Source organism: Heterocephalus glaber, unplaced genomic scaffold (genome assembly GCF_053883595.1).
Source record: "Heterocephalus glaber isolate CG9 unplaced genomic scaffold, H.glaber_assembly_v1.0 deba00001737, whole genome shotgun sequence".
Lineage (NCBI taxonomy): Eukaryota > Metazoa > Chordata > Mammalia > Rodentia > Bathyergidae > Heterocephalus > Heterocephalus glaber.
Window position 1 is genome coordinate 5,855,235 of NW_028258445.1, and position 25,549 is coordinate 5,880,783.

The following is a 25,549-nucleotide window of genomic DNA, read 5'->3' on the forward strand; positions in this document are numbered from 1 at the left end:
AATGTATTTTAGACATATATATTGACAGGGAACTGGGCAAAGTCAGGAAACAAAAAATATAATAAATAGATGAATGTATTTCTTTTTTTTTTTTTTTTTTTTTGCAGTACTGGAGATCGAACTCAGGATCTTGTGCCTGCAAGGCAGGTGCGGTGCCACTGAGCTAAATCCCCGGCCCCTATACTTCTGTTTTTACTAATTTCTGATAATGATTGCATGTACGGGATGTATCCTGAAAATTTCCAAAACATTAAATCATAAATTAACAAACAATGTACTTTCCACTGACTCTTTGCTACCAAACCAGTCTACTTGTGCTCTTAAGAAAGTCATTTGTGTTCAACAAGATCTCTGTGAGTTAGATTACACTATTTCTTGGTGTGAATAATAATTTAGATGGAAGAAGAGGTTTGTGATGTAAATCTCTGCTGTTCAAATTAAGGTAATAAGCAAAGAAGTGGCTCGGCATAGCCAATGTAAAGATATCATTTACATTGCCTTCCTCAATAATCTACTTTCAAATTATTCTCCTGCACTAATTAAATGACTTTTATCAAGTTCTTAAAGTCTTCAGAAATTTAAGATAATTTGTGTGCTTGCTATTGATACATGTAACTACATTTTTAATGGAAATTAGGCAGCATATGCATTAACTGATTAAAAATATAAAGTTTCCCTCACTCAAAATTGATGGATAGCCTGACATGCATTATTATTATCTACGTTATTTATTATTTTCTGGCTTTCAGATGCGTGAATTAGTAACTACTTTCACAGGATATGTAAACCCTGCTCTTTTATTACAGCTTGTGATATTATCAAAAAGAAAACTGAAAGCTATATTTATGTATCCAAAGTTACATAAACAGAAAAATTAGCTTTGACACCATAGCATTAAAATAAATGACTGTAATTTCTATCTGGCTTTCCTTTAAATCAGTTTACAGTATAGAAGAAAACTCTTTAAATATCATGCATTCCTCCTCCACCCCCAGCAAACAACCCCGGCCACAGATAGGCAAAGCATCACAACTCAGATGTGGAGCTAACCCTAGTCTAAACATCTACAGAGGAGACGCTGAGCATAACGAACTCAGCTAAGAATTTTTAAAATTTGCTTTAGAGCAACTGTCATTTTTATTTCATCTGAAATCTCCTATCTTTGCTCTATGAGCTGAGTCCAGGTGAGGGCAGCCGGGCAGTGGGTCCGCACTCTGGGGATCCAGTGTTCTCCACATCCAGACTGAAGTCTGGGGTGAGGATAACAGACAGAGCCAATGAACACCTGGAGTAAGTTAATTTTAAGGGCTTCCTGACATCCTTCACGTGTTTAATTCTTTAAATCAAATCTTAAGAATTCTAAAACTCGACATTTTCCTTACTGCTTGATTGGTTTTTCAAAAAGTGAAGCAAGAATTGAAACACCGCAAAATAATAAATGCTAGCAAGTGAACATACTTGGATGAAATAAAATGAAAATTAGGAAAAAAAAAGGCCTAAGCTGATCTAAATACTCTGGATTGACTTGCAGTGACTAATAATTTCTCTTTTTCATGGTGAGACTACATTCAACGACTTACAACTAAATTTAAATGAGGGAAAATACCAATTCAGTTGGATTTGCAGCGAGTAACTTCGAAGTTTCAGGTCCCTGCAAGGACGGCACCAGTCCCATGATGGTTGCCTGCTCAGACCGCCCAGCAGCTGACTTAGGGTTTGTATTAGCCGTGCATTTGCAGTTAAGCAAAGTTAAAAGGTGATGTATGTATAAAATAAACATGTAGTCACACTCGTAGGAAATTGCCAAAATGTTCTACAATCATTAATTTATGCATGTGTTCTGAAAAAGAAATTTATTTATTTAGTATTTTGCTCTGCTGAGCCACAATAGGCGTCTTTAAATCAAAAGAGTTTGTTTTGTGTTATATACCTTTGTATTTAGAGGTTTAACATTTTAATGAAAATTGTATTAAGAAACATTGAAGGGCTGGGGATTTAACTCAGTGGATCTGCTGCCTGCCTCAAAAGCAGAAGGACCTGAGTTCGATCCCCGGTACTAAAAAAAAGAAAAGAAAGAAAGAAAGAAAGAAAGAAAGAAAGAAAGAAACGTTGAAAGAAGATGCTGTTGTAAAATATATCATATGCCTTTTCCTTCATAGAAAAATAATACATATATTTAAAGATCTGAGGAATTAAATACCTCAGTATGCATGATTCTGTCTTTACACAAATTTTAGGAGAACTTGTTAAGGCTTTAGTACTTGACTCAATGTTACATGCTGTCAAGCATATGTATGAAATGGGCCATGCAGTGTGCACACTGAATCCACATAAGAAACTCTGGCTTCTCATAATGGGCTCTGCTCCTCTTTCGTGCCGTGTCAATTGCTTTGCATCTGAGTTTCTGATACACCTTTGTCCCCTGACTTCTGTTGTTGCACCTTCAGCTTCACGATGACGTGAACCCCTTCCGAATTCTGTAGAAACCTACTTCAGACTGTGGATTTTGAGCTTTGGCCACACTGGGGTGAGTCCCGGGACACTGTCTTGCGATGCTGGGCCGAAGCCCTGAGCGCAGCCCCGATTCCACCCCGCGATCAGGAGGTGAGAGCGCCCTCTGCAGGGCGCTCAGCCACGGTGCTCTGCAGGTTGGGGTGTGACACGCATTTTCACTTAAAATATTTTTCAATTTACCACGATTCTATGTGGACAAAATCTCATGGTAAGTCGAGGAACAGTTGTATTTCTTCATATGCTTCAATTTTACCTGAATGTTTTCACTACTAAGCAAAAAACCAAGCCATTTCTGCAACCATATAGTTTACTTGTTTGGGGTAAAATAAATTTAATTTACCATTTAGAATAAAACCCCAAATAATGTGTGAGAAAGAGAAAATCTATATCCAGAAGTTTATCTATGCATACCACAGCTGTCTCTTGGAACACCAGGTCCTATTACAGGCAAGGCCCTATGTCGAGAATTTACTTTGTACAATAAAACTCGAGTCAGCTCTTCAATGTGAAGTGCTTCTAAATTATTTGTTATTAGTGCTCTGCTGATTCCTTCAGTAAAAAGGGTTGTAGAATCAGTCTATTTAGAGGCTTTATTAAATCCTGGAGCTTAGAGTCTACTTATAATACCAGCATAAATGCCTCCATTTAAAAAATATTTAAATCTCCATATTTGAATAATAGTTTGCTCTTTAAATCCAACCTTGTTTCCTCATACAACAAAAATATTCCATGGCAAATGGCGTGGCTCTGAAAACCAAACACATGTAGAAAGAGTGCTGATCTTTCTGAATCAACCACTGGGGGCTCTGCACTTTTCTGCAAAAGAAAAAGGCTCAGAGAGAGCAGCCCCAGTCTGTGCACAGCCAGACTGACAGGACTCAGGCAGGGCTCTCTGACTGAAGAAGAAAGGAAGGTAGCGAACTACACACACATACCCAGTTGTTCTGCAAGTGCTCAGTGTTTCTTTGTCTCTAAGCATTTCATAGTCAATGTGTGATCTGTGTTAATGTGCTAACGAATGTTGAAAGTACTGATTAAAGTAAAAGCAAATCCAGTAGACAATGAAAATGAGGAAGAATGGCATCATTGATCAAAGTTTGAAGGATATAATGTTTTTACTTCTTTAGAATTAAAACAAGTTACTCAGTGTTCATGAATCTGAGCTTTGCACACGAGTAAGAATACTGGGTGATTTGCTAACAATGATCTGTAGATGTAGGCACGTACACACACATAACGTGTGCACTTTGTTTCATCGTGAACAATTTGCAAATCTTCTGTTGTCCAGGTAATGTATGCAGCCCCGGGATCAGTTGGCATAAGTGATCCATGAGACAACTGCTCTGCCAGTCTAAACTTTGTTCTTGCCTGGAGCAGATAAATGGACCAAAGAAGTTACCAGAAGCTGGGGAAGAACGATGTCATGGTTTCAGAACTCCTAAATGTTTTAGATATTCACTACTTAAAGTATATAAAAAGGGTTCTGGTTCCTGGGATATTTAGATTATTTTTTTACTTTATTTCTCTTTGTGAGTTTAATGAGCATGTTAGGATGAATGTAGTAAAAAAAGAACCAACTTAGATTTCCATCCAAAAACATTTTTGAAGAAATTTTGTCAATTATCATAGTGAGATTAGATTTTTCTTAAAATAGCATTGAAGACCTGCTATCTTCAATTTCTAATATGGTAAGGTTTCAGTGTAAATAGACCATTTTAGTGCTAACTTGTATCTCCATACGCTTGGCCTATCCATGAATCAAGTTGCAAGAGTAGAGATGTTTTGATATATGGCTAGCAATATATATAATTTTTGCTTTAACAGAGTTGATGAAATATGAGGGGATATGATATACTTTCACTTTCACTTTCACAGAGTGTTTATTTTTCCCTTGGAGGAGTTTTATGGAAACATATATCAAACCCAATCCTTTCTTAATCATTGCTTGCTGTAATTTATAACAGAAAAAGAGCACTGTAGACCACTGCAGCCTGCAGCGGCCCCTGCCCCTTCCTATCTCAGGGCTCCGCATTGCTGGCATGGGCCCAGCCTTGTGCTGTGCTGACTCTGATCACCTGGACAGTTGCGTCCCCGGGGGATTTCTGCCCAGCAAGCGCTTGACTCTGAGCGCTCATCTGGCTCTGAGCGCAGAGAGGGAAGGCTTTCCACTGACCGTGTCCTTTCCAGCCCACAGAAAGGACAGATGAGTAACCCAGTCAGCGCTGCTGGATCCAGCCCGGACCATCTCCGGACCTGAGGTGGGGAGGTGGGGAACGTCCAGGGCACCTGGAGGGCAGCCCTGTGTTTGTTCCTTGCTTTGATTGGCAGCCCCTGCTAGAGGAGAGGAAAGGTGTGGCCATGGGCACTTTGAGAAGTTTGTCTTTACGTGTGTGGTTTCCAGATCGCCTTGCCCCTGGGATTACAGATAGCGCCACTCACTGTTTGTCGCCTAACAGTGATCAGAACCAACACTCTTGCCTATTTTCATGTGTGCACGTGCACACACACACACACACACACACACACACTCTCCCAACTCCCAAGGACATCTTTAGATTTTAAAACACTGCATATCTATAATGAAAAAGACAATAATAAAGATATCAATTTTCTAACTGCTCCGTTTTTCTCTCAAGAATTAGGTACATTTTAAAGATCTATTTCTGCAGAAGTGTAATTCAAAGCATGGGATATACGTCTTAAAAGCCCTGGAAATAGGATCCAACTGCAGTAGGGCATGGCTTCAAGGGTGGGGAGACCTTTCCAGGTATCTCACAGAACAACACCTGGTTTCTTCCTCCCCTGCATACCTACAGGACTCTCCCTGACGGTCAGGGCCTGACTGGAAGGCCCCCTCCCTCCTGCGTTTACTTAAGAGCCCTCGGCACCGACTGACATCATATTTCAGCCAGGTCGGAGTCAGTTTATTGCAACTTGACCTGTAACATGGACAGGTAGGAGATGAAGAGGCACGACATGCAGTGACACCAAAGGCAAACTTTAAACATGCTTCTTCTTTTCCTCACCTAATGGCACTAGTTTAAATTGTACCAACAGTATTGTCAGCCTGTGAAAGCCATGACAAATTTCCACCAGTGACTCCGCTGCACCAAGTACCAGCTGCTCCTTGCAGTCCGGGTGAGAACAGCCCCCCGCTGTGCTCCTGCACACGTTGCTCCCAGGATGAGTCCAAACTCTAGGAGAGCTCGCTCTTGCCCTCATTCTGGATTAACTGCTGCCTTGCTGTGCTGTCTCCTGAGTCCTGCTCCTCTCTCTGTGGGCCTCCAAATATACCTCGCACCAGCCCCTGGTTACTGGGTGGCTCCTTCTCAAAAGCAGCCCCAAATAAATGTTTATGGAATTTGGATCACTCCCCTCTCCTTCTAGAGTTAGATTCCAGTTTGTTCTTCTATCCAACACAGAATTGAACAAAACAAGCAAAGAGCAGTGGTGATGTTGATTTGAAAAATTCAAAGTGAAGTGTGAGGGAGAAACTGGCTCCACAGAAAGAGCTTGGGCTGAGTGGAAGATAAGTAAAAGAGGAAGAAACAAGGTAAAAGTACACCCTGGAGAAGCAGGGCAGGCTATCGTGAGGAAAGCCACTATCGCAAGCTCTTCATGGCATTGGTGTGTCTTTTATGCTGTCAAATCTCAAGGAAACATGCAAGAACTTCTACATCCGGTCCTGAGAGGCTGATGTCAGGTCTGGGTGTCCTACTGAAAACCTGCCGGAGTTCTCCAGGGCTCTGGGAACAGTTCTGCACATGCATCCTCAGATCTTGTAATTAACAGGTCACGCCTCCTTCCCCAGCCAGCTCTGCCATGCTCTAATCTCCTGCCTCACCTGCCCTATCAAAAATACATCACTCTCCGTAAGAATTAGGAAGGGTTGATTTTTTTTGTTTTTTTAGAAAATTGCTATGAAAAATTTCATCACTCATTCCTTGATACCTGTCAACTTCTTTATTTTCCTCTCATTCTGTCAGTTCTCTTTACCCCTCTCATCTTTAGGGAAACATGAAAAAGAAAATATGATAACATGACATATCACTGCCAAATCCATTGTTTCTCATTTCCTTTATGCCGATTCTGGCAGCACCTGCATAGCAAGCTGCACTGTTTGCATATTCTACAACTAGACATCGACTTTTAAATTTTTCTCTCTATAATACTGAGAATAAAACCATCAGTTATGTAAATCCCTATGCCATATGAGATTTTGTTCCTCTGAAGATGAAAACAAGCACAAGAATGTTCCTGAAAAGTAATAAGCTTATTTTTAATTACTTTCTAATTTCTTGGTTAATTACAAAAGATTGATTACAAGAGACATTTCATCTCCCATGCCTTTGCCATGTCATAAAAAGTGAAGAGCAGCAGCATGACCATGTCCAGAAATATGTTTACATGCGACGATAGTTATTTCATTTTAACCTGAAAACAGGGCTGCACAACAGGCTTCTCTGATGAAGGAATTAGATCACTACTATCTTAGCCAGGTCAGGACTAGTTTAAGCCTCAAGATTTAAAGGCTCTGGTTATGAGTCAAAAATGAGGGGCCAGATCTGCCAGCCCCCCGGCTGAACAGGATCTGCCAACCCTATTAGAACAACGAGCCCTGGCAGGTAAACACAGGTAGGCACAACAGCCGGGGATCAAAGGTTTCCGAGAAACCCTGACCCAAGACAGCTGCTATCTCTGTAAAAGCTACAGCCTGGAAGAGACAGGATCATTCTGGTTCATGCCAAAAGGTCCTTCTCAGGTTTTGACTCCATTAAAGGCTGTCCTCTGTGATGGAGCTCCCCTACCTTCATTCTCTCCTAACATTTATATTTGTAGAATACATTTGTGTTACAAAGAGGAGAATTTTCATTTCAATGTGTATTACATTAAATGCACACAATGGGTTCTTATAAGAATCATACACATCCTCAATTTTAACAGTCTCAGTTGTACTATATTTTGTGTATATATTATAAAAATGTAGAATGAAATTTTTCATATAACAATTTATAATTTTTAGGTCATTGCAAAATATACTCCTTTTGTAGTATATAATGTTGTCAACTCTAAAACTATATTTAACAATTTGTTAACTTCTTGCTGAAGTTTAAGATTTTTAAAGAAAATTCTCTACTCTCAGACTACTAAGCCTGATAATGAATGTTTGGTTAATACCGAGAAGTAGAATGAATCATTAATGCAAAAAATACATCACTATTAACTACTCAATGGAACTGCTTCTGTATAAATTAAGAGATCATAAGCTACCATAATTTTATTTTTTCTTAAAAACACAAGGCATAAAATTATTAAATGAATATCATTTTCAATAAATATCAAAAAAGCATTTCTGTGTTATTAGTCAAATTTCAAGTTATTTAAATTCCTCTTCAGTGAGTAAGGGAAATTAACCAGCTGATACCTTAGTACATTGAAAGCCCATTCTATGGAGTTAATTACTAAAGTTTTGAAAATGGACTTTTGTTCCGCATTTAGTCAGGGCCTTTGAAAAGCTCAGCAAGTAGTGGGAGCTTTCCAAGGGACAGAAGTGTAATATACCCTTCTCATCCTCCAGAAAATTTCACCCACTTTAACTCCTTCAGGAAAGAAGAGGGTAAGGACTCAAGCTTGGTCCAGTAACCAGAGCTTCATGGTGTAAGGAATATTTTGATTCAGATCAAACGTAGGATAGCATGGCTGTGTCTGGTCATCCCAAGCCCAAGGCCCGCAGAATCTTTTGATTTTATGGAGAAGAAAGAGAATTCATTCTTCAGTTTATTAAAGGCTAAGAGGATATTTTCATTCATTAGCCCTTGCCCTAGAGGACTAATGTATATGGTGGAAGCCGCATGGGTGGGGATCTGGGCGGAGACAGGAGAGGAGCTGAATCACTGGTGGCACCAGGTCTCTTCCCTCTCAGGCACTCAAGAAAATTAAAACAGAACCCAAGCAAGGAATGCAAGAATCTTTGAAGTGTTGAGAACTTCAGATGCTCTGAAAAAATGCATTTCCCAAAATTTTACAAAAATATTAATTTAAAAAAACTATCTTGGTCAAATTTTTAATATAAATTTGTAAAGCCTTTTTAGTGTTTTATTGTGTATATTAAGGCATGTATGACATGATGCTTTATGTATTATGTCTCAAAAGAAGTATATGTGTTTATATATATGCACATAAATGTGTGCAAATATCTCAAGATACACAGGCACACACACAGGCACAGTGAAATCATTAGTACCATCAAGCAAACTGCCATACGTATTTTGGTATTTTTAAACTCCTCACCCTTGATTTACCTTACAGACTACACCAAAGAAGCAGGAGCATGAGAGGCAGAGAAGCAAAACAGAGGAAAAAGAAAAGGAGAAAGAAAAAGGAGAATTGCAGGCAAAACTGAGGAGCAAGCAGGCAGGACAAGAATACAGATTCTTAGCAAAATGGTACAAAATTACAAAGAAACCAGCGCGGCTGAGTAGATTGCGAACATTCTACGAAATAACTCTTCCTGCGCACTTAATGCTCGACATTGTTTATCCAAGGCCAGGTGCAGTACACGGCTGAGGGCGCCCTCGCCCCCGGGAACGGGCAGTGCTGCTAGGACCCCAAGGCTCAGGTCTGAAGCAGAGGAGGGGCTCCCAGACGGCTGCTGCCCGCCCGACCCCCTGTGCCCAGAGCCGCGCGCGTGCTCCACAGCAATCCCGCCCGGGCCACGGGGAACGGTACGGCCCTTCCACCGTCTTCACGCTCATTCCTGCGAGAAGCGTGGCCTCTGTTTTCCTAGGCCCTAAGGACGTGAAACCTTGACCCTGGACCAGGCGCTTTTCAGATGCTGTCCTTATGACTTATTTGAAATGAGGATGATGTCAGCTGAGAGAAGAGGGGTGGGGTGATGCTAGGTCCCAGGAGGGAAACGAATATTGATCAAGGACAACGTGTGCGTCAGCCCTCAACCTGCCAGGCAACGGCACCCGCCAAAGGTATCACAGGAGGTGGCATCAACACAGGAAGAACGCGCGTCATGAAAATCCAACAACACAGATGCTCAGCCACACATATTTACACACAAGCCGGACTTGTTTAGAACTGGATTTCATGACATTGGAAGGAGAACGGACCCTATCAGTTGCTCAGGTGTTTCTGATGCAGAATGAATCTTTACTATATTAACAACAATTTACACAGCTAACAGTTTATTTTTGGAAATGCAAGTTAATTTCCAGTCTCACCATTCACTGCAAAAACAGAGATAATTAGTTTGAGCTGCAACATGAAATTTGATGATCATTCGTGCCAATGAAAATGGAATTAATTGTATATACAGGTCAGATAGCTATCATTTAATTTTTCATTCTTGCTCAGTTAAATCCCCATGAAGTGTTGGCAAGATTCTCATGTATTTTACCACACATCCTGAAAGGAACAAGGATGTTTAGAAAGATCCTCAAACACAGGGCCAGGGATTTAGCTCAGTGGCACTGTGCCTGCTTTGCACATGCCTGCCTGAGTTCGATCCCCTGTACAAAAAAAAAGCCTCAAACATTCTTTGCAGCCTTTTTCATAATACATAGAAACAATTAAAATAAAATAGTGCCTTTTATTGATTCCTATTATTTGGATGCTTTTTAACGATTAGCCAAGTTGTAAACCCTTCGAGTCAAAAGTGACGCCATGCTGTGGGAACATATCAGCTCTCTCCAAGAACACCCAGAGCACAGGCCCGCTGTGTGCAGCCAGGCTGGGCTCCCCGGTGCCCCTGGAGGAGGTTACCACAGCTGGACAGCCTCGGAACTGCTCCACCTATGTTAGCTCTGCGCCTTCACTCCTGGTGCCAGGCGGAGACACGGAAAACCCTAACATGCTTTATCAGACACAGTGCAGTCCCCAAAGGTTCCACATCAACTCCCTATACTGTATCCTTAATGCACTTTTACATCAATTCCAAGATAAAGAAAAGCTGATACAAGAGTGTTGTATGCCGAACAGATTTCTGTAACTGTGGATCATTCATCATGTCACCTTCAAGTGAACATTCTCTCCATGTGAGATGTGATTCTGTCATTTAAATTATTATTCTTTCAAAGAAATGCCAGGATTTTGCAAGTGAGTAGGAAGAATAATCATAATGACAATTTGGAAAAATATTAACAGTTAAATTGATAAAAATAGCAAAGTACAACTGCATTCGTGATAAATTCACCTACTTCCTAGGCATGAAAAGAAACACATAATGAGAAATTCATCACTAATATTGACCAATGGAAATATATCCACAAGAGACAGAGTCAGACCAAATGCAATCCTCCATTTATTCTAGACACAAATCACTTGATGAGTGGACATGGATTTCACAGCTTGGCTGGAGCCGGCAGACGCTTACCTCACGTGGGTGATGAGCAGGGTACTGGCCGGGATGAAGAAGTCATCCACCCTGTCGAACTGGCGGCCCACGGGCTGCGTGTGCACTGTGTGGTGCGGTCCACTCCCGCTGGCCAGGGTCACCACCTGCAAGAGCACATGCAGTCATGGGAGGCCATGCACAGCCCCGCTTCCGTGTTGTTTAAAAAAATATTAATGTTTCTGGAATTTACGTGTACACTCATTTTGCCCTCTTGAAAATTATTCTGTCATTAATGAAATGTCAATTTGTATGCTTTATGTACTTTAAATAAGGAAATTTTTACCTCTATTAAAAAACTTCTGAATTTTGAAAACTAACTGCTGTAATGAGATAATAAGAGCAAGTATAGGAGATCTGAGGCTTCATCAGGACAGAATCCCTTCTTTATCGCAAACCTTGAAATGTAAGCATGAAAACTCCAAAACAAGTCATATGAGACCTCTTTAAAAAGCTTAGACTACATGAAACCATATCTTAAAATCATTTCTTTCTGTAAATTGAAAATAATCAATTGAGGTAAATTTCAATCAAAGAAATAAACAATGTATTTGCCTTCGGCAAAATAACCACCTTTTAGTCACTCACTGATAGCAAATAAACAGCAGATCCTGGAATGTGAATCAAATCCACCTACTGATTGCAGCCAGCTGGCCTTGCAACTGTGTCTGATGATGTTTACACATGCACAAAGTTGCCCAGGCACCTACAGGGCTTTCTCGGGGCTGGAGCGTAGCCCAGTGGTAGAGTACTCTTCTAGCAAGGCCAAGGCTCTGGGTTCCATTCCCAGCACCAAAATAAATACATAAATAAAAATAAAGAGCCTTCTTTCCTGCCTATAAAATTTCACTTTCAAATCCTTCCTACCAAGGGCCACCAAATTAACTTCCTGCTCTGTGAATTATGTGATACCTCTCTCTCAAAACTATGTCTTTTCTTTGGCTTTTTATGGCAGAAATAAGTAGCCTTGAATTCTGGGTCTTGGCCTTGGTGGTTCTGGGTCCTTTTTCCTGCTGTCATTGAGCAGGATGAGGACTGGCACTTGTGGGGCCGAGAGGAACAGGACTCCACCTCCTCTTCGTCCACAAACCCAGGCTGGCGGCAGCCCCGGGCACACCCTGTGGGTGCCCTGACCCCTCCACACATCCCACGCACCTCTCACCTTCCCCCTAAGCCCCAATTCCTGGATCGCAGAAAGTGAAAAGACTTCATGCCCCACCGTCCCGTGGGAATATTGTCATCCCTAAAATTTGGGCATTTGTAAAGACATCACATACCAATTATAAAACTGCAGAATACACACACGTTTTGGAGTAGAAATTCTTAAATTTTTATAAGGGATAGATGTCAGAAAGGAAAAGGATAGTTATGATAAATCTTAGAGAATTTATCTAGAAATACTAATTGGAAAGTCATTGCCATACATACCTAACATTGTGACCGTATATGAATTTTTTATTAATGAAAACTATCACAGAAAGTTTATATTTTGTATTCAAAATTGTCAAAGATATATAGCTTAAATTACAAGCATGAAATGGAAATAAGGCTTTCTTTCTTGAGAAAAGTCTTCCTAGGTCAGTGGGCACCATTATAAAATATGCTGTGTGAGGGCCAAATATATATATACTGTCTCAGCCTGTTACCAAGTCTCCTCCAATTTTACGGCCCCGGAGCACTCGAGCAAAAGGAGGTCTTGGGCACTGCATTTCCTTAGAATACCTTTTCCTTTTGCAAACATTTGTTGATATTTCATAATAACCCTCGAGGGAGACAATTACCCACGAACATCTGAGCAAAGGGCCCGGCCAGCCTGGTTAAAGCACGACGTTCTGACAACAGTGCTGCGAGCACAGGGCCAGTGAGCTCGGAGGAGAGCCTTTACCTCAACCAAGCCAAGTGCTCAAGAGGCTGGCACTGGCCAGCCCTGCCCTCCCAGGAGACTCCACACAGCCCAGAGCAAGGCCGGCCTCACTCGGAGGACAGCTCTGCCACCTGCAGCCTCTCATGTCCCAGCCACCTGTCCCACAGTGCAGTCCTGCATCCGGCCCGGCCGCCCGCTGACGGCTGGGGATCAGCAGGACCCTGCAGGGGTCAAAAGAGCCTGCTCCGGGCTCGGCCGTGCCTTGGTTCGCATCTCCCCACCATGGAGCGTTGTTCAGACAGCTCTTCCGCCAGCCTCATCATCCTCACCTCTACATTTCATGCAATGTTTTCATGTATAACAGTTACCTTTCACTCCCACTCAGTAAATATTTTAAAAGTCACTACGTTCTATTTGCACAACTTCTTTAGGCATTCAGAAAAAAACTAAACAATATATTTTTGCATGCCTAGATAATGTGTGGGAAGTTACATAGGACCTCTATAGAGCCTTTTTTCCTGTGCAAAATTAAAGCAGATTGTCTAAACAGTTTAGTGAAAATATAGCAACCCTTAGACCACTGTTCCCAAAGTGCCTTGGATAAGAAAAGAGGCAGGGATTGGTTCTGAAGAATATAGCGCAGTCTTAATTTTTTGAAAAGAAAGGAAACTTACTTTTAAAACCTTTTTAAGCTTCAAAAAGCTTTTCTTAAGATAAAGGAAATAGTATTAAAACAATTTATATCAATAGCATTTTTGAAACATCTCTATTGGTCTGTTTCACCTTGTCAAGATTAGATCTAAGCACAAAGTGCCAAGCCAGTGGCCCACAGCGCCCGACTGTGATGGATCATTCTGACGACCGCCCACCCAGAACACTGCTTTCCTTGCAGACCCTGGCTCTGCCCCCACCCACGTGTGCCGGGAAGCCAGTGGGCTGGCTGTGGTCCGTGGGTTGTGGCAGAGGTGACTGCACGTGGATTCCTCCCAGCCTGAGCCGCTGTGCTGGGAAGATGCCCGCGAGAGAGGAGAGCTCCCGGACGAGCACCAGCCCAGGGCAGCCTGGGGGGCCGAGCGGACGCTCGGGCCTGGGCCGCACCCCGCTGTGACACCCACCCTCAGAACCGAACCGCCTTGGGGCCACACCACAGGACTGCGAGGGGTGGGTCAGCCTGAAACTGACGTGAGACATCGAACAGGGGTAAACTCAGGTGCTTCTGTGCTCAGTCAGTAGCAGGGCTGAGGCTGCTGCCCTGCCAATGAGGCCAAGCTGTGAATAAATTCACTTTCCCCTTTTTAGGGGGTTTTCTGGTTCTCTTCGAGGGCCGGGTAGGGAAGCAGCGTCGCCGGCCGAGGGAGCACTGTGGGAGGACCCCGATGAACGCAGCCAGCATGGGCTGAGGCCACCCCGAGCGAGTCCCGGGACGTGGGTCAGCGGCAGGGATGGGTGCAAACCGTGACCTTCCCTATGTCAGGACATCCTGGTCTGCATGTGAATATGGCTGTGAGGAATAGGACCAGGCCCTTCCGATCCCAAACCCCTCCGAGTATCAGCCTTTTCCGTCCCTTCTGGGCCGACGTTGTGTCAGCGAACCCAACGTGCTCAGAAGGGAAAACCGAGTGACCACGAGGCCTCCGGGGCGCCCCCAGCGCCTGCCCGGCACCCACCTGCAGGGTGGGGGACGTCTTCTCCATGCTGCCCCAACTCAGCACCCAGACCTGGTCGTGCGATCGGTCGTAGTGCAGCTTCACGGGGACCGGGTCCGTGCTCACTGCCTGCGAGGAGAGGGAAAGGAGTTCGGATGAAAACGGGCCCAGACTACAGGACGTCCCCGAACCTTGAGGTCACATTAAAAGAGCATCTTGCCAACTGTCCAGCTTTCTGTTCCCTATTTGATTCATTTGGAAACATGATCCTTTACACAGCCCATTTTTCTTCATCACTGTGTAATCATATGTCGTCTTCTGTTGATTCACGACCTGTACATCACGAGTCACAGAGAAGCCATTTAGAAATCCAGGACGAGAGGGATGAAAAGGCTCGTGTTTGCCCAGTGTTAGACACAGGTGAGAACCATCGTTATACTGCCAGGGTTTGGGTCTTCAGGCTGACCATGCCCTGTACGTGAAAATGCCAAAAATCTGACGTATGGCTATAATGTTAGTACCTGCCTATCTAATGTAATTTCTTTAATAAGAAATCCAAAATTAGAGAGGGGGAAAAAGTAGCAATTAAAATGTTTTCTTGTTTATCCATTCACCTGTGGATGGACATAGAGGCTGTTTCCAAGAATTAGCTAAAATGAATTGTGCTGCTATGAACATGGGCACTCATCCACCACTGGAATATGATGTCTTGAACTCGTTTGGGAAGCTTTCTAGAAGGGCAATAGCTGAGTCGAATGGAATTTCCAGTTTCAGTTTTTTGAGGAAACTCCATACTGATTTCCAATGTGGTATTTATACACAACAGAGTTTTACTCTGCCATAAAAATGATAAACTTAAGTCATTTGTAGGAAAATGGATGCACCTGGAAACCATAATGTTAAGTGAAGTAAGTCAGACATACAAGCTTAAATATCACGTGTTTTCTCTTATGTGAGGAACTACATATATAGAGAGAAATAAATATATATTTATAAATATTAATATATATTATGAAGTAAAAAAAAAGACTGATAGAGAAGAGAGAGAAAAGTATTATAGTTCAGAGAGGACAATAAATCTAAATGTGTACCTTGACTTCATACAATTGTCTTACATGTTTTGTATGTTCTTCAGCCTATTAGACTGGTTTTCAATCTGCATAAATGATAATTAAGTTTATAATGTTTTATAAGATAAATTCATCTGATGCTGAAAAAATAGAAGGGGGTGGAGGGAAGGGGAAAAATAACTGGAATGTGTTCTATACAGATACTAATTCCCTACAATGGGTGTGATCATTATGAACTGCATATATGGACTAATAAAGGTAAAAAAATATTTACCACACTTGGTAGGGTAAATGTGTTTTTTTCTGATAATATTTATAGTATTAAGGATTTACTTAAAATACAACTTCCTGAAAGAAAACTGTTGCCCAGAAATTATTTTACTCACCTTAATTTCAAGCTATTTATAATGCAAGTTAATACTTTTTAAAAATAATTTCCTATAGTAACATATATTTTCCAAATTTATAGCAGAAAATACATGTATCCACTAAAGTAAACTTTATGCAATAATGGAAGCCTTTCAAAGTCTCTGTAATTACAGAATTTTCCAAGTCTTAATTTGCAATGCAGTACTATTCTCATTGGATTAGTAACAGGTAAACTACATTTGTGCTTGGATGTATGGAAATTCATATTTTAATTATTGGAAATTTAGACTTACTACTGCCTGTATTCTAAAACTTCCCCATGCATTTTCCCTGTTTAAAATTCCCTATATTCATGCATTACTGAAATAATTCATGAACTCCCGAAAGACCTCTTGAACCGTTTTTGTGTCCATAGTCTCCCCTCTTCCTGCCCCCAGAGACACAGTGCAGTCTGCACGCGGCTCAGCAGAGCTCACTGCTAGCAAGCACCCCCTCAGTGGCACTGGTTTGCAGCAACGCCAGGCACCCCCGATGCACCCAGGCTTCCCAGTCACTCCAGAGCCCAGGAGCAGTGACATGAGCCATGCCAGCGCCTGCTCTGGGGGGCCAGCCTGCTGTGAGCTTTCTGAGGGTGGAGATGCATCTCCACCTAGATGGCAGCAGGAGAAGGCCTCCCGCCTCACTCCTTTCTTCTTGTGTTCAAACCCGAGTGTGAGGACTTCAGCGCCCAGTTTCCAAAGCCATTTTGAGGCTGTAATACAATAATCTTAAAAAGGCCAATGATTTAAGGATGCAGCAGGAGAAAAAAAAGGAGACTGAATTCTTGGTAATAACACTGAGTTACTGCACAAAGCCAGAACACCTATCCCTGTATTTGGTGTTATTAAGGTAATTCAGTGGTTTACCGCTGAAGAAATAGTCTAGTATTTTGTTAATTGTGTTTGAATGAATGGCAGATGTTTCATCTAAATTTCTGCACGGACTGATCAATACTTTCAGTGCATATCCACCTTTCATCGGTCAATGAACTAATGACAAAGCAGTAAGAGTCCTTTGATTTTTCCTATTTTGTCCTTTACATGTTGACCTTGATCTCTGCGTAATTGTTATAGTCAGCATATTTTGCACACAGTTTAAAATGCAATAAGCTTGAAATGTTGAAAATAGAATATCTCCACATAAAGAAAAGAAACCCTAACAAAACCTCATGGTTATTCAATTGTAAGAACATAATAATAAAATGAGCAAAATTCTGTAAATAACTACAAAAGACCTATTGGAGTGAAAATTTCCAGTTTGCCAGTTATCTCAAGGTGACTTTTCTCCTCACCAGGACTTTCCTAAGTGTTGTTCTATACGATGCACTGCAGGACACATATCGGCCCATTCAGGGCCGTAAGAGACCCCAGGCTGTCCTGTCTGGGATCATCCAATTGGACCCCTCCCACAAAAGAGCCTCACCTTGTTGGCTGATAGTTTCATTCCTGATAATATACGAGTTAATTGCCTCCCATTTGAGCTTCACGTGAAAATACTCTTCTGGGGCTCTGCTGCCTTTGGAGGGTGGAAGGAAACCCACAGGGGCTGAGATCTATGCAGATTTGCCTCCAGAAGCAGTGCCGGGCAGTGGAGGACCACAAAGGCAGAAGGTGTGCTGCTCATGAGCCGACCTCAAATCTCACCTACGCTGACAGTAACAAAACAATCTTTGGCTCAGGTTCCCCTATGTTTAAGTAGAAATGATGAATATCAACTTCCAAAAGTTGTTGTGAGGCAGTAGGAGAGGCAAGACCTAGTATGTAACACTCCCAGGCACGTGCAGGCGCAGAGTGCGAATGTCAAGCATTGCTCGCCTAACTCAGGACTGCTACCACCACAGAAAAGGGGCTACGGTGTGGCTCCACGGCTGTGCTTGTCTAGCACATGTACATTTCTAGGTTCCTTCTCCAAAACCATAGAGGAAAAGAAAGAAGAAAACTAATGGAACGGGCGTTATCCTCCTATTAGCATTTTAACATCTATTGGCGAGTATGCTACCATTACGATGTGTAAAGATTTAGAGATGCAATACCTTTATTTAGCAAAGGAAAACCTAGGAGAGAAAGTCAATAAATAAAGTCTCTTTACTTAAAGAACATAGAACAGAGGGCGAAAGAAGCGCTTAAAATAAGATGACAAGCATCATGAAGTAGAACAGGGAACAGACGCTATGGGAGTTCAGAGAATGAAGCACAACACAGGTGAAGGACAGAGGCAGAGGCATTTTAATTTCGGCCTCCAGCGTGAACACTTTTATCTTGAGAAGGCAGATAATATTTTAGTTAACTATGAGAATATTTCACAGGAGGTTCCAGGAGACAGTGCTGGATCAACTGCCTTTGAGTATAACAGGATGCCTATTCGGAGGAGGGGGCATCAACCAAGTTTCAAAAACCTTCAGAACTGGAAAATGTGCAGTGAGCTATGGAACCATGAAGTGCTTTGTGTTCAGCATTTCAAAAGACTGTTCCTGAATTCAGCTACTGTGCAGGATTTTGATGTTGGTTATAAAAGATCAACAGAATGGGAAAAGATCATGTAACTCAAAGAGAAGAAAAGTAATATGATATAATTAATTTAGAAAAAATTAATTCTTAGGAAAAAATCTGCTTGCAAGTGTTTGAGAATAAAACAGCACATTTTACAGAGGGAACATTACAGGGTTTTCAGCAACAAATAGGGTAGAAATATTGCCACACGACCACCCTCACAACCCTTCTAGAACCTAATTTTCTGTCAACAGTGGATGTTTTCCTACTTGCACCATCAGCCTTGGGAAGGAATAATCACATGTATGAATTTTACAATACATCTGCAAGTATATTCTGAAACTGACCTGGAAGGATCCGTAAGCTGAGACTGCTTGCTTAGTGCAACAGGAAGAGCAGTATTTTGGACACTTTAATCCTTCCTTCTGCCACAAGAAGACCTGGAGCCTGGCACAGGACAGGACAGGAAGCCCCTCGGGATCAGAGCGTCAAGGCCCTGGGTGGGGCCCGGTGCACACAGAGCAGAGGTGTCCCAGCTCCTCCCCAGGGACACTGCAGCTTCTGCAGTGGCCTCGCTCCTGATCTCCCGATCCTGCCACGGCCTCCTCTGCCACTGGAGCCACACTGACTGAGGGTGCTCTGGACACTTGACAGTGCTGGACACTGCGCCCTCACCTCTGCTGCCTGCTGCCTACTGCCTTCTGACCACTGGGGACTGACCCCTGGGCACCGACCCCTAATCGCTGACCAGTGACACTGACCGCTGGGCGTAAGTCATGGGCACTGACCGGCCTGGCCCTGCAGCCTCCCACAGCCTCGGCTCTGTCCACTCGGCCTCTGTTCCCCTTCCTTTCTGCTGCATTCAACATCTGGTCACTTTACAGTTTATATCTTATTATGTGGTATTCGCATTTTATTGTCTGTCTCTTTCCAGAGGATTCTGGGCTCCAAGAAGCCAGGTGTTCAGTTTGCTTTGTAAGTGACATGACTCGTGCACTTAGAATAGCCCTGTGAAAGTCGGAATAGCTTATACACCTCTACATCCATGAATCTGGAAAAGTTAACTGAAAATTATACAGCACACCAAATGATTACTATTAAGATCATTATTATTTAATTTAACAAAAACAATTATTTACAGAAACCATTCTGTAACAGGCTGCATTTTAATGTATTACATAGATACAAATTTTAAAAATTTAATCCTCATAATAGTCATGTTGTCAACACAAGCACTATTGTCTTTTTTACAGATAAAAGGGGAACAAAAACATAGTAATCAAAGTTGACCCCTTTGTATTCCTATTTTTCATTCAAAATACTCACACCTACTTTATTTTATATGACAATTTAACCATGCAGATTAAGCCAGTGGTCCAATACTGGTCCCCACTTTAAATGCTCATAAAATGTAATGTGATTCTTCCCTGGGATTCCCTCTCCACATTAGTCACATTTCTGCTCCCTCCTAGGGCACAGGCTCTACTTTGGAGACCACTGGGATACACAGTACGCTTTTGTTTCTTCTGTCATCAACACTGGTTTAATTCAGGAAAAATGATATTGCTGAAGAGAAAATATTCAGGAAGAAGTGATTGGAAAACATATTGGTTTTGTGCTTATCTTTCACTTCAAAATGAACCTATATTGAATTCTCATTGGTGGCTTGGTATAATTTACATTTGATTGTCGATATTAATTTTGCTAGAAAAATTGTCTTCAATTTCCACCTTAAGAAGCCAATGGGAGTAAGACTTACTCGTAGATAAAGGTTGGAACCTACATTATACTAGAAGAGTTTAATTTTGATCTATTCAGTAATTCTATGATTTTATTTAAATAACATTTCTGACACTATAGATTGTAAATTTCTGCCCCAGAAAATAAACCCTACTAGATTTTGTGCACACACAATCTATTTACTTGGCCTGATGGGACTCAGGTAATTACACATCACTATCCTTCTTATCCAATTCTATTGAATGAGTAAAACTTTCTGAAAAAATCAAATAACATTTATTCTTGTACTTAATAGCATCACTCTATATATTCAAGGGCTAGAAGTCAAATTTCTTCATTTCCCACATTAAGTGCTATTTTCAGTGTTTGTTATACTATTGTGATGAAATAACATTTTACCCCATTTATAAACATGGATTGAAATACTACAGTCTAATATTAAAGTTGGGTTTTCACTTGCTGTGACTTTATAAAGACACTGGTAAAAGCATTTATCTTTAACAATTTAAAAAAATTTTAGGGACACAATTTACGTATGCTCTGAGGATTTATTCGCTTACTCATTTTTATCTTTGGTGATCAAACATTAATTTCCTCATACACCCCACAAACATAGTATTATACAAATTCATCAATATTCCTGCAGGAAGTACAAAAAGTTAAAAAATTAAAATGTATGCTACACTTCTCATGAACCAGCTGTGTAAAATGTTATAAAGATGGCTCATGTTTAAAAACTGTAATACTAGTATGAGCAGCGGAGAGGTCCAGAACCGGGGTGAGCCCTGCCTGCAGGTTAGTAGTGCACAGCCTGCTTACCAGGCCCTGGAGGAGAGCACAGCTGGCTAATTAAGCGCAGCTAATTTAACCTAATGACGCGGATTCTCAAAGTAATGTGCTAGGGCTGGAGGAGCCGCTGCCAGTGCTTGAGAACCCCCTGAGGGTCTTCCCAGGAAGCCACTCCGCATCCAGGCAGAGCCTGGTCTCCTCCACCACGGAACACAAAACGGGTCAGTTGTTTACTAATTCTTCTCTATAGCAAGACATCTGGTGCTTTTCCCACAGAAATGTAGCAGTGAGGAAACAACTGAAATCATTTGTCGCTCAAGGCAATACCGAGTTCACAGACTCCACTAACAAACTGGGACGCTTTTGAGCTGAGGGTCAGAATGAGGCAAGCATTCTCCTGATGTTAACAGTGATAACAAAACGTGGCAAATCTTGACTGCCAAGGAAATATTTGTCATTTTGAAAATAGTAAAGTAATAATGAAGATTACAGCTTAAAATGTGCAGACCTAAAATATATATTTAATACCAGTCCAGTTAAATAAAGCAAAGGACAATGTGAGAAATATGATTTCATACATTACATCAGGATAATGAATTCGGCTGATAAAAAAGATGGAGGAATCAAATGTAAATAGCTCTGGGGTTTATTGAATGTTTTCAGGAATGAAGCATTTGCTTTTGTACTTCAATGTTCCATTTCTATACCCTCAGTGTAGATAATTCTCTTGTATTTTCTATACATTCAGGAGATAATTAACTAACTTGTTAGAGTTATTTTTCTTAGTTGCCTCAGTACATTCACATACAGGTTAGAAAAAAACCAAAGAGGTACACAGACAGGAAATAAACAGTAGTCAGGTACAAGAGCTGACTTGAAATTTGACCTCAGTCAAGAAAAATGATCAAATTCAGACAGGATGCTTTTTTACAAAATTAACTTTAGAGTTCACAGTTCAAAATGACATCAAATGATTTCTGTCCCTGGACATGAAAAAAGCTTTAAATCAAAAGTTTTGAAAATTTAGTCCTTTAATGGCTACGTATATTTGTTCTTTAAATGGTTTTCAAATTTGTTATTGGTATCATTACTTAGTACACAGAGGGTTCGATATTGAAGTCTCTAATCTACCATTTTACATGTTGTTTTAAATTAGGAAAAACTGTGGAAGGGCTTAAGGGAGTTCCGTTTTTAGTGTGCTGAGGAATCTCCGTGTTGTCCTGCACAGGTCCCTGTGTGTGAGGCACTCAGGACAGCCACAGTCATGGGGTGCAGGCAGACTGTGGCTGCCAGGGGGACTGCAGAGGGACTTACTGTCTGATGGGAACAGGTTCGGTTTTACAGCATGCAAAGGTTAGCGGAGCTGCCTGATAGTGCCAGTTTAACAGCATCATGGCTGTATTCAAGTACACTTAAAATGGTAAATTTTACACGCATATAACAGAAATTTCAAAAAAATAGCTAATAAAATACAAAAATATTTGGGAAGTTGGTCAAAGAACCATGTTCCATTTTATCTGGGTTATACAATTTTTCAGCATAAAACTGTTTATAGTATTTGATACCTTTTTTTATTTTTGTAGAATCATTAGCAATGTCATGACTTTCATTTCTAATTTTAGACTTTCATTTTCATTTTAATTTTTTCTTCATCCATGTAGCTAAAGGTTGGTCAATGTTTGGATCTTTTCAATGAATCAAGTCTATTAAGACGTAATTTGTGGTCTGACACAGTCTATACTCAAAAATATCCCGTGTGCAGTTGAAGAGAGCACACCTCACATCTGTGGACCCACCTGGTGCACTATTTCCTAACCGACCTCTCTGGTTATTCTAAACACTGTTGATAGCAGAGGACAGAACGCATCAGCTAATTTTCTGTGAACCTGTCTATTTCTCCCATTTATTCTGTCAGTTTTGCTTCATACTCTCTGGTGATCAGTTATTGGATATGGAAATGTCTATAATTGTCATATCTTCTCACTGTAATAGGATCTTTTATTAATACATTTTCATCTTTGTTTCTTGAGACTGATTTTAGAACAGACATTATTTCTCTTTTTTTGGTTACTATAGTATTTGTATGGAATATATTTTTCCATCCTTTCATTTTCAGTCTTTTAGAGTCACTGTTTCTTAAGTGAATCTTTTATTTGTATTTTGCATTTCAACTGTCCCTAAAATAAATACAATCTTTTACTTGTACTTTAAGTGAGTAGTTGGACCAAGTTTTGAAAGGCTATTCTGCCAGTATCTGTCCTTTGACTAAAGTCCTTTGACTTACTCTGCTCATGTTTAAAGTGATTATTGATACACTGCTATCATTTTGACATTTGTTTTGTTGTTGTTGTTGTTTTTTCAGTATCAGAGATCGAACTCAGGACCTTGTGCTTATGAGGCAGGTGCAGCGCCACGGAGCTAAATCCCCAGCCCTGACATTTGTTTTCTATAGGCCTTTTAACTCCCCATTGCCTATATTACTACTTTCTTTCATGGTTACTTGATTTTATGGTAAAACATTAAACTTTCTTTCTAATTAATTTCCAAATAATTTTATATTTATTCTAGAACTACATTATGTTAGCCATAAGAATTAAAATTAACACCCTAAAGTTATGGCATCAGTTTGAATTTATGTTAGTTTATTTTCAATGACATGGAAAAATTATTCTTTTTTGTAGCTCCTCCCCATCCTTCAGTTGTTGATGTCACAAAGTGCATTTTTATACACTGCTTGCCCCAAAATATAAGCCAATAATTCTTTTAAATGCACTGTTCTCTTAAATTTTGTTAAGAAAAACAAAGGAGGAGAAACCCACAAATGAATGTTAAAATATTAAAATACTCCTAGCTTTATAATCGCCCACGGTTTCACTTTTATTCGACTCTTTCTTCACTCACCTTACAGTCCTGCATCATGTGCGTTGCTCTCAGCCCACAGGGCTCCTTCCAGCACAGCAAGACCATGAATGTTCTCACTTCCCATTATCTGGGAATGACTTAAATCATCTTTCACTTTTGAAGGACATTTTTGCTAGGTATAGGAGAGTTTTGTTTTATTTGTGTCTTTTAACACTTTCTATTTTGGCCCACTACCATCTGGCTTCCATAGTTTCTGATGAGAAACTACCTGCTAACAAACTTACTGAGGATCCCGTGTGTGTGTGTGTGTTATTTCTCTTTCAAGAAACTCTGTTTTTTTGAAAATTAAATAATAATGTGTCTGGATGTTGGTTACTTCGAGTTCATCGTACATGGGGTTCATTGAGTTTTGTGAATGTTTATACCTATGTCTTTCATCAAATCTGAAAAGTTTTCAGCCATTATTTCTCCAAATATTCTCTCTGTCCTCTTTTGTCTGTCTTCTTCTGGAATTTCCATAAACTGTAAGCCCAAGAGACTAACAATGTTCCACGGGTCCCTTAGGCTCTATTTACTTTTGTTCAGTATTTTTTCGTTCTGTGGCTCAGGCCGAATGGTTTCCATCCTATCTTCGTGTTTATTTTCTGCCCGTAAAAACCTGTTTTTTAATTCCTCTAGTGAAATTTGTTCTTGTTTTGTTTTTTGAGAGTCTTGCCACGTAGTTCAGGCTGGTCTTAAACTCACTGTATATCCCAGGGTGGCCTCAAACTCATGGCGATCCTCCTGCCTCAATGCTGGGTGCCTGAACCACCACACCCAGTGAAATGTTCATTTCGATTACTGCACTTCTTGGTTCCAGCTCCTTCCTTTCTTCCTTCTTTCCTTCCTTTCTCCCTTCCTCCTTTTCTTTTTCCTTCCTTTTTCTTTTTAGGCTTTTTATCCCTTTATTGATATTTCTGTTTTGTTTTCTTCACCTATTGACATTTCTATATATGGTTTTCTTGACCTTCATATCTATTTCTCTAAACATTTTTAAGAGTTACTTTCATGTCTTTGCCTAGTAGACCTACCTCAGGTATTTTTAAGAGAAAGCTTGTATTGTTTCATTCTATTTTTTCTTCTTAAAACATAGGCTTTCTTCTTTCTTTGTCTGCCCAGTGACTTTTTGCTGAAGACTGAACATTCAAATATTATAATGTTAACTATGAAAATCTTACTCTTCTTCCTCAAAGTTTGATGTTTGTCTAATGGTTTTTATTTACTTTTAATGTTGTAGACTATTTCTGTGCCCACAGTCAGGTGGAGATGTGAACTGCCTGAGTCCATTTTTAAGCCTCTAACTGGGTGTGCACTTTCTTTATCCACATGTATTAGATTGCTATTCAATTGCTTATTCTCTAATGTCTGGTTCTCTAGAGGAGAATATTGGGAAAAAGACTGAGAGGGGCCGCACCGCAGCCAGCACCTCAGTGCTATGCTCGGGAGCCACTTCTAACAGCAGAACAGCTAACAGAGCACAAGCAGGCCAAGAACGAGGTACCTGGGGAGCAGCTGGCCGTGAGTGTGTCTAGTGACAATGCTGTGCTACTCTGTGACTGTCCACACATGACTACAGGTCCTATGAATGTCAACTATGAAGTTATAATGTTTAAAGAGCAGATGAAGTCATAAATACAGAACCCACAAATATTGATAACCAATTACAATCAATTTTCTTACAGCAATAAAGAAAGAATAATGCTAGTACAAACTATATGGCTTGCAAT

The 25,549-nt window shown here is 40.8% G+C and overlaps 1 protein-coding gene across 7 annotated transcripts in view; it reads right to left on the reverse strand.

Moving 5' to 3' along the window:
* Positions 1–25,549, reverse strand: part of Fstl5 (follistatin like 5) — a 742,188-nt gene that overhangs the window by 52,957 nt on the left and 663,682 nt on the right. For all 7 annotated transcript variants that reach the window (XM_087200319.1, XM_087200322.1, XM_087200323.1 and 4 more), the window contains 2 exons: positions 14,447–14,554; positions 10,898–11,022 (listed from right to left, as the gene is read on the reverse strand). In XM_087200319.1, the coding sequence (XP_087056445.1) occupies positions 10,898–11,022; positions 14,447–14,554 (233 nt within the window). The remainder of the gene's footprint in view (positions 1–10,897; positions 11,023–14,446; positions 14,555–25,549) is intronic.